Here is a 9425-nt window from a genome sequence, read left to right as displayed (position 1 = left end):
TGAACCTTTAACAATTGCTGTTCAGCTATTTCACTGGTGGGCATTTTTTATTACCAAGTTGTATATGCTATATAAAAAAACATGGTGGTTTAAATACCAATATAACACATAATATTTCAGCCATCACTCACGATACGATAGAACATTGGTGACTTAGGGAGTCTGTGGGACAGCAAAAGTCCAAAGAGCTGCTCATCTTTAGTTCTGAATGTAATATTTCAGTTTTCAACGTCCTAAGAATAAGTAATGCCCCAGATGTCCACTAGATGTCATCACAATGATGAGACATTCCAGTTTGAGCACTATTGCTGTATGATGGCCAGAACAGATTGGATGCTTTTAGCTTCAGTACAGAAACTCCACACACTGCCTTTGAGTTGCTGCTAAGACATGAAAGACTCTGGAAACCACTACAATCACAGGGCAGTCAGAAGTGAATGTTTTTTCTAGCTTCAAGTGATAGCATCCAAAGAAGAAGCTCCAAGGGCAATTGCTTCTATCCTATGGAACTTGGCTAACACAACTACATCATTTCTCTCTTTTTTTTTAATTTGCCGTGGATTATCGGATAAAGCATTTCTAAATAAATTCACTATTTTTATGACCAGTTAAAATTGTTAGAATTGCTGCTGATTTTAGAGGTGGACTATTGGGGAATGGTGGTAGAGGATCAATGTCTGGGATCTGAAGGAAGTTGGGATCACCGAGAATGACATAGACAAGGTTAGTCCTGTGATCATAATGAATGTCTACGTTATGATGTCAATTGGGATTGAGAAATGCCTCGTGATTCGATCTCTGCAAGTGTGAAGTAATTGCTGGACCCAAAGTATTTTGGGGCTCTACCTATGGGCTACACAAATCACGATGGTCATCATTATCAACAGCAGCCACTTATACAGTGACATCAGGTCTTACATTATAGAAGATTTGGAGGATCCCAGCACCTCTGTAATGATTTCCGGTTCTTTCAACCCTTTGTTATTGAAAATCATTCAAGATGCCACCACGGGCAGCCCAGCGCCTACCTCAACCTTTGCAAGTGAAAATGACACCCAGTGTGGAGAGCAAATCCTTAATTATGGCCACATTGAGAAACTGGTAATAGGAGCTATCCTGTCCCTCATCACCTTACTGACCATTGCAGGAAATTGCTTAGTTGTCATTTCTGTCTGTTTTGTAAAGAAACTTCGACAGCCCTCAAACTATCTGATTGTATCCTTGGCTTTGGCTGACTTATCTGTGGCCATAGCTGTTATGCCTTTTGTCAGTGTCACCGACCTCATTGGTGGAAAATGGATTTTTGGACACTTCTTTTGTAATGTCTTCATAGCAATGGATGTGATGTGCTGCACAGCTTCGATCATGACATTATGTGTCATTAGCATTGACAGGTAAGACCTTTCAAACTGTTAAAAAAAACTATTTTTTTCCATATTTTTTTGGTATTTTGTGCTGTACCCAGTGTAAATCGTTTTGTTAAGCTTAATCTATAGCAGGTACCAAAGTGAGAATTTTCTGTCATTTCTATCACAACCAGAATGGAAGAGTCTTCCTTTTTTTTCTGGAATCACTGACTGCCCTTCTTCTTTGTAATAATTAGCAGATTTAATAACTTTTTCTGCCATAACGTCTTTGCAGCTCACCGTCTAATAAAAATCAGCAGAATATTACTCATCTCTGCAGGTGTTCTAGTTAGGATAAGGGCATTAGGAAAATGAATTATTCATTAACCTACGTCATTCTGGATTAGGCGATAACTTTATGCAACCAATTTTAAAAATCAAATAATTAGGGGCAAGACACTATAGGAAAGGCAATGTGTCAAAATAAAACAGTTCTGACATATTTAGAGCAAGAAGTGCTTTTATACATTTATTCATCTTTTGATATGTTCTCGATAGCACTGGTGAAGGTCTTTGAGCCGAGTGCCAGTATAATGAGGCTTTAGTGAACTGCGACGTGTGGTGGTAACCCTTTGGCTTGCAAGTTTTTACATCCTCATACTGGAATGACAGTACTCATGAGAAAATTAATTGGCCTGTAATTTACATTGCCAAAAAGCTTTATTTATTCCAAAGTAATCACCGGCTACATAGTTGACAGGCCCTTAAGATTAAGCCAACCATACCGGCATAATACTGAATAAAATACAGTTGTCCCTATGTTCTGTTTTGAAATTTTATAAATATGCCATACAATATAGAAACATAATGAAAAGTTATTAAATGTATTACTAAACTTATATGCTGTGCTCCAATTCCTTGAAGATTTAATTCAAGTCAGTGAATCCAGAAGTTGAAATAACAACCACAGCCCTGTTCACTCAGCTCTTGGGCTGCAATGTACACAGGGGACTGGATATCTCAGCCTGGAGGTAGAGAGTTTGTACTTGGTTATATTTGAAATGACTAAATATACAGGTGTTACCAAAAACAGTGATGAGGATATGGCAGTGCCTCTGGTGCCGCTTTCAGAAAACAGCAATGAAAAGCAGATGTGAGTTGCCTTTCTTGATGCTTTTGCTCTTTAAAGGGAACTTGGCATGCAAACTTTGGGCATCATGTATGTGTAGGGGACAGGGACCTGGTGAGCTGTGCAGACGGGTGGAACCATTGTTGCCGGGAGTCGGGGTTCCGGGGGACGGATTTGAGGGGCGCATGGGAAGCCAGGCTCATGTGACAGGAGGCAGAGTGACGCAGGGAGAGGAGAGGATAAAAAGCAAAACGCGCGAAAGCAGGGGCAGAGAAGCGCGGGAAATCTCTGAGGAGAGGAAACTGCAGCGCAGTTGTTGTGTGTGTGCAGGCCGCAGTGAGACTCGCTGGAAGCAGGGAGAAAACGTGCAACAGACACTGCGGGCAATTACCAGAGCCCCCAAAAAGAGGCGCATTCGTCATCAGCGACCCCCCAGGCAGAGGGGTAGTGCTGATCAGCTCAGGGACAGTATTACCGCGCTCCCCGGGAGCATCTTGCCACCGAGTGCTCCGGGCCCTCCTGGGTTTTTCTTAGCTGTGACTGATACTGATAATTCTGCTAATTCTCCTCAAAAAGACTCCTCTCTGGACGTGGAAACTGTTACCCCGGATCAACGTCCGCCTGCGGGAGGTAACGCAGCACCGCAAAAGACATTCTGGACTCGAATCTACACCTGGGCTCGACGTCGGAGGACACCGCCTTCCCTCACCAATAGGACTACGTCGCTGACGGAGCCTCACCACCGGGACTACATCGCTGAGACAGCACTGATAAGTGAACGTTGTTGACATTACCTTAGTAGGGGAGGTACTAGTAAGGCGCTGCCGCGTTCTTCGGGTATAGTTCAGGCCTCCTATATAGTAGATAGGATTTACTGTGATATTGTAGACTTGTACTTAAGTTCCCTGCGTGGAAAACTGTTGTTATCTTTTTGGTTGGAAGTTAAAAGAAAAGTTAAAAACGCTGTTTGCTTTCTGGCTCCCATTTGTCCCTGCATCCTTCTTTATCTGCGGTCTCTACATTTGGCGTAGTCGGCAGGATGCAGGATCCAAAGAGGGAGCCAGAAGATACGGAGGATGGGGCTGGGCCGAGAGCGTCTCTCTCATTGGGGGCCATGTTGAATAACCTGCCCAAGTTTAATGGGAGCAACATGTTGTTGTGGAGTTGGACTGAAAGGATGCGGGGGCTGCTGAGGATGCATCCTATGACCCCGGCCCTGGAAGCAGAGGTGGCCATTATGGCCTTAGACGGAGAGGCCCGAGATTCAGTGATGTTGAGACCCCCCACAGAGCGGAATACTTTTACCGGGGTGTTAAATGTGTTAGAGGGGACGCACGGGGATCCCACCGACGTGGGAGAGCTGCGGGCCCGGTTGTTTGGACGGCGACAAAAAGAAGGCGAGACTGTCACTCAGTACATGAATGCTCTGCAAGAGCTAAACATTGCAATCGTGCGGAAAGATGGTATGGGGATGGGACATGTTGACGTGACCCTGCGCGACCAACTGGTGATGGGACTGCGAGATGAGTTGACCAAACAGGCTCTACGTGAACGAGTGCGGGTCGACCCGCGCCTGACTTTCTCCGACATAGGCAATGAGGCCCGCACCCGGGAGCAAGAGAGGGGGGTGACGGTCCTGACAGGAGAGACTCGGGTTATCCAGACCACTGCACCAGGAGGGGGTGAGCCGTCGTGGGTTCAGGAGATGCGGCAGGAGCTCAAACAAATCAGAGACGAACTGGCTGAAGTTAAAAAAGAATGCGCGAAGCCCAAGGGAGCTACCCCGGGGGCAAGGGTCTGGGAGTCCAGCTCGTGGCACTCGTCCCGGATATTATCCGGTCCCCGGTGCTTGCTATGGTTGCGGGGAGGCAGGACATTTCGCACGGGAGTGCCCCCGGAGAGGGAGGGCCTCGTCCCGTCAGGCGTTAAACTAGAGGGCTCCGAGCTAAGGGGACGACGCTCGGAGCCAGAGTCCCCGCGGATGGGTGGTGAAAGTCCCGGAAATTTGGTTGCCAGCTGCCCCCTGGTTTGGGCAGAGTTTGAAGGGCGGGCTGTCCGTTGTCTGGTGGACACCGGGTCTCAAGTCACGACTATGCCCGAGGCTTATTTTAGAAAACACTTTCCTTTGACAGTCAGACCCCAATGGGGTCCCGTAATTCGGTTACAGGCCGCCAATCAGCTGCCCATCCCAGTGGAAGGGGTCACCTGGATGCAAATATCTTTATGTGGGAAGGACCTGGGCCGCCGGGGGGTTGTGTTAACACGGGGAGATCCCGGCCCACAACATATTGTGACCTTGGGGATGAACGTATTGAAAGATTTTGGCAGTTTTCTGTTAGGGGAGACTACGCAAGAGACACTCAATCAGTGGGGGACCAGTACACCTCAGGGCTCCGTGTTCAGACAGTTAGTGAGGGAAGTCCGGGTACAAGAGACCTGTCAGGAGGGAGACATACTAGGGAGAGTAATTACTTCCCCGACAGCAAAGGTGACGTTCCCCCCAGGACAGACTGTTATATCCCTGCCCATACGAGCTCACATCCCTCTAGAAGGAGTACAAGTACAGATTGAGCCCACCTTTACATCCCCTTTGCCCACAGGACTGCTGGTGGCCCGATCCCTGGCTACTGTTAAAAATGGGGCTGTACCAGTGCGATGTGTGAATGTGGACGAACACGATGTCGTGCTACGGGTCCGAAGTGAGATGGCCAAAGTGTTACGACCTTTAGAAGTGATGCCCCCTCCAGATACTTTGCAGTTAACGGTGGATTCCCCTGATCCCTGGATGGTCAGTGTCCGGTCTACGCAGGATCCTGAGCCAATAGCGTTTCGAAAGGGTCAAACTATTCTGGAGCACATGCGGACGGAATTGTCGGGCTTGGATCCATCACAGATCTCACAAGTGCAGCGACTCCTTGGACATTATGCTAAAGTGTTCGCACAACATGAAGATTATTTTGGCTGTACCACGGCCATCGAACATGGAATTCAGGCCGGAGATACAGTGCCCATCAGGGAGCGGTACAGACAGATTCCCCCGCAGATGTACCAGGAAGTAAAGACGTTGTTAGGCCAGATGCTACAAAAGGGAGTGATCCACGAGAGTCAGAGCCCGTGGGCTGCCCCGATCGTGCTGGTGCGGAAAAAGGACGGCATGCTCCGGTTCTGTGTGGACTATCGTAAGCTAAATGCATGCACCGTCCGAGACTCTTATCCACTTCCCCGTATCGAGGAGTCTCTCTCCGTGCTGGGTCGGGCCAAATATTTTTCCACCTTAGACCTAGCCAGCGGATACTGGCAGGTCCCGATGACAGAAGCAGATCGTCCTAAGACAGCGTTTATCCTTCCCATGGGACTATTCGAGTTCAATCGAATGCCGTTTGGGCTGGCCAACGCTCCAGGCACCTTCCAACGATTAATGGAGCGGTGTCTGGGGGATTTGAACTTCGAGGCCACTCTCATTTATCTGGATGACATCATCATCTATGCTCCAACATTCGAGGAACATCTGTGCCGACTGGAGCAGGTACTAGACCGGTTGCTGAAATACGGGCTTAAGGTGAAGCCCCAGAAGTGTCACTTGTTCCGGGAACAGATCGAGTACCTGGGGCATGTGGTGTCCGCCGAAGGAGTCCGGCCATCGCAGGAGAAGATTGCCGCAATCCAGGAGTGGCCCACACCGGAGACCGCCAAGGATGTACGGGCGTTCTTGGGCCTCGCTGGGTACTACCGGCGCTTCGTGAAGAACTTTGCTCGCCGTTCTCACAATCTACAAGTCCTGCTGAAAGGAAGCTCCCCCAAGGAACGGGGGAAGAAGATACAATGGCAGGAGCCACAAGAAGCAGCGTTCCGGGACTTGAAGACAGCTCTCATGGAGCCGCCGGTGTTGGCTTATGCGGACTTTTCGCAACCGTTCATCCTACACACCAACGGCAGCTCTCAGGGATTGGGGGCTGTGTTGTCTCAGGTTCAGGATGGGCGGGAGAGAGTGATCGCCTATGCGAGTCGGTCTCTTCATGACTCTGAGTTGAACCCGGACAATTACAGTTCTTTCAAGGTGGAGCTGCTGGCCGTGGTGTGGGCTATGACGGAGCGGTTCGCTGAGTACCTGGCCGGTTCCGAGGTGCTGATACGCACGGATAACAACCCATTGGCACATCTGGAAAATGCGAAATTGGGTGCCCTGGAACAGCGCTGGGTAGCCCGGATGGCTAAGTACAGATACCGTATCCTCTACAAGCGAGGAGCGGAGAATGTTCATGCTGACGCGTTATCTCGTCTGCGGAAGAACCCCCCAAGAACTAACCGAGATGAGGAGCTGGAGGGAGAAGAAATCCCCTACGCCATCGGGGGCGCTGCTCGGACGGCTGTGAGCCGGGAACAGACCGGGAACGGAACGGCTACAGGACTGTTGGTTCAGAGTCGGGACGAATGGATACGGCTGCAACAGGAAGACCAGGAACTAGCTCCATTGCGACAGTGGATAACGAATGGTCTATTGCCCGTGAGAACCCCTGGACAAACTCTCCCGTCAGACCTGAACCTTCTTCTGCGGCAGTGGGAGCGCCTAACTCTTCAGGACGGGCTCTTATGCCACTTAACCATGGCTCAGGCAGATTCCGAGCCGACCTGGCAGATGGTCTTACCAGGGCCCGTGGTGGCCGCAGTTGCTAAAGAAGCTCATGAGTCCGGGGCACACTTCGGAGTGAAGAGGACGTTTAAGTGGCTGCAAACTCGGTTCTATCATCCTCGGCTGCTTGCGGAAGTACAAACTGCCTGTAGACAATGTCAACAATGTGAGTTAACCAAGTCACCGGAGGAAAGGGCGCCTGTGCAGAGCATCACGACGTCTGCCCCTTTTGAAGTATTAATGATAGACTACATTACCATTGGAGCAGCGCATCAAGGCTACGAACACTGCCTCGTTATGGTAGATCATTTTTCAAAATTCGCGGTAGTCACCCCTACCCGTGATCAGACAGCTGAGTCGGCGGCGAGCGCTATCTGTAAGAACTTTATTCAAGTTTACGGCTGTCCGAGGCGAATACATTCGGATCAAGGCGCCTGTTTCTTGGGCAAAGTCATGGAAGAGCTGCATCGCCTCTACGGCATTGATAAGTCACGCACCACACCGTATCATCCCCAGGGAAATGGGGCTTGTGAGCGGTTTAACCGGACTTTGCTTCAAATGCTGCGTGCGCTAGAACAAGATCAGAAGGCCCGCTGGCCGGAGTATGTGTCTGACCTAGTGTGGGTCTACAACAATAGAGTTCATCAAGTCACAGGACGCACCCCGTATGAAGTGGTCTTTGGGCGCCCAGGAAAAGGCATGACAGATCTGGAACTGTCTTCGGAGGAAGAAGGCCCCCGAACAGGGATGGCTTCGTGGGTGCGTGATCATCGGCATCGGCTGCAGACCTTACACCGACTGGTACACATTCGGGAAGTGGAGCATCGGAGCACCCCTACAGCAAAACCCCCAGAATTCCGGCCAGGTGATCGAGTACTCGTTCGAGAGCAAAGACCGCAAAACAAGTTAGACCATCGTTGGGAAAAAACACCCTATCGGGTGCTTCGCCGTATAGACCCGCATGGACCTGTATATGAAGTGCAGTCTGAGGCCCCCGGAAGTACAGGTACTCGCATTCTTCATCGCAACATGCTCCGGTTGTGTCGCTCTGTTGACTCGGACACCCCGGAATCCGCAATCAGGGAAGAGCCACCTACGACTGAGTCCCCCAACAACCATTGGTGGGATGAAGAAGATGATGAAGAAGAAGAACGGTGTCAAAATACTCCCCCTATCTCGACTACTACACTACCCCTGACCAGTCACCCTTCCGCTGACGACATTCCCCCAACACCCCCTACACAAGGACCCGAGCCACGACGTTCTGAACGTTCTACTGCCGGTAGACCCCCAACTCGCTACAGTCCTGACTTACACACTAGACAGACCCAAGTGTGGAACAACCCGTCAGGTGGGCGACCTGTCAGTGCGAAGGCCTCGCCCGGGGACTGGCGAGCATACAGGGTGGGGGAATGTAGGGGACAGGGACCTGGTGAGCTGTGCAGACGGGTGGAACCATTGTTGCCGGGAGTCGGGGTTCCGGGGGACGGATTTGAGGGGCGCATGGGAAGCCAGGCTCATGTGACAGGAGGCAGAGTGACGCAGGGAGAGGAGAGGATAAAAAGCAAAACGCGCGAAAGCAGGGGCAGAGAAGCGCGGGAAATCTCTGAGGAGAGGAAACTGCAGCGCAGTTGTTGTGTGTGTGCAGGCCGCAGTGAGACTCGCTGGAAGCAGGGAGAAAACATGCAACAGACACTGCGGGCAATTACCAGAGCCCCCAAAAAGAGGCGCATTCGTCGTCAGCGACCCCCCAGGCAGAGGGGTAGTGCTGATCAGCTCAGGGACAGTATTACCGCGCTCCCCGGGAGCATCTTGCCACCGAGTGCTCCGGGCCCTCCTGGGTTTTTCTTAGCTGTGACTGATACTGATAATTCTGCTAATTCTCCTCAAAAAGACTCCTCTCTGGACGTGGAAACTGTTACCCCGGATCAACGTCCGCCTGCGGGAGGTAACGCAGCACCGCAAAAGACATTCTGGACTCGAATCTACACCTGGGCTCGACGTCGGAGGACACTGCCTTCCCTCACCAATAGGACTACGTCGCTGACGGAGCCTCACCACCGGGACTACATCGCTGAGACAGCACTGATAAGTGAACGTTGTTGACTTTACCTTAGTAGGGGAGGTACTAGTAAGGCGCTGCCGCGTTCTTCGGGTATAGTTCAGGCCTCCTATATAGTAGATAGGATTTACTGTGATATTGTAGACTTGTACTTAAGTTCCCTGCGTGGAAAACTGTTGTTATCTTTTTGGTTGGAAGTTAAAAGAAAAGTTAAAAACGCTGTTTGCTTTCTGGCTCCCATTTGTCCCTGCATCCTTC

At 50.3% G+C, this 9425-nt stretch overlaps 1 protein-coding gene across 2 annotated transcripts in view; it reads left to right on the top strand.

The window, feature by feature from the left end:
* The first annotated feature begins 374 nt into the window (after nucleotides 1-374).
* The window catches only part of HTR7 (5-hydroxytryptamine receptor 7), a 261610-nt gene continuing 252559 nt past the window's right edge, over nucleotides 375-9425 (top strand). For both annotated transcript variants that reach the window (XM_077258944.1, XM_077258945.1), the window contains exon 1: nucleotides 375-1394. In XM_077258944.1, coding sequence (XP_077115059.1) covers nucleotides 868-1394 — 527 coding nt within the window. In that variant the 5' untranslated portion in view covers nucleotides 375-867. The remainder of the gene's footprint in view (nucleotides 1395-9425) is intronic.

This window comes from Ranitomeya variabilis, chromosome 4 (genome assembly GCF_051348905.1).
Source record: "Ranitomeya variabilis isolate aRanVar5 chromosome 4, aRanVar5.hap1, whole genome shotgun sequence".
NCBI classification, from domain to species: Eukaryota; Metazoa; Chordata; class Amphibia; order Anura; family Dendrobatidae; genus Ranitomeya; species Ranitomeya variabilis.
Note: the sequence above shows the minus strand (reverse complement) of the source record. Positions and strands in the feature narration are given on the sequence as shown.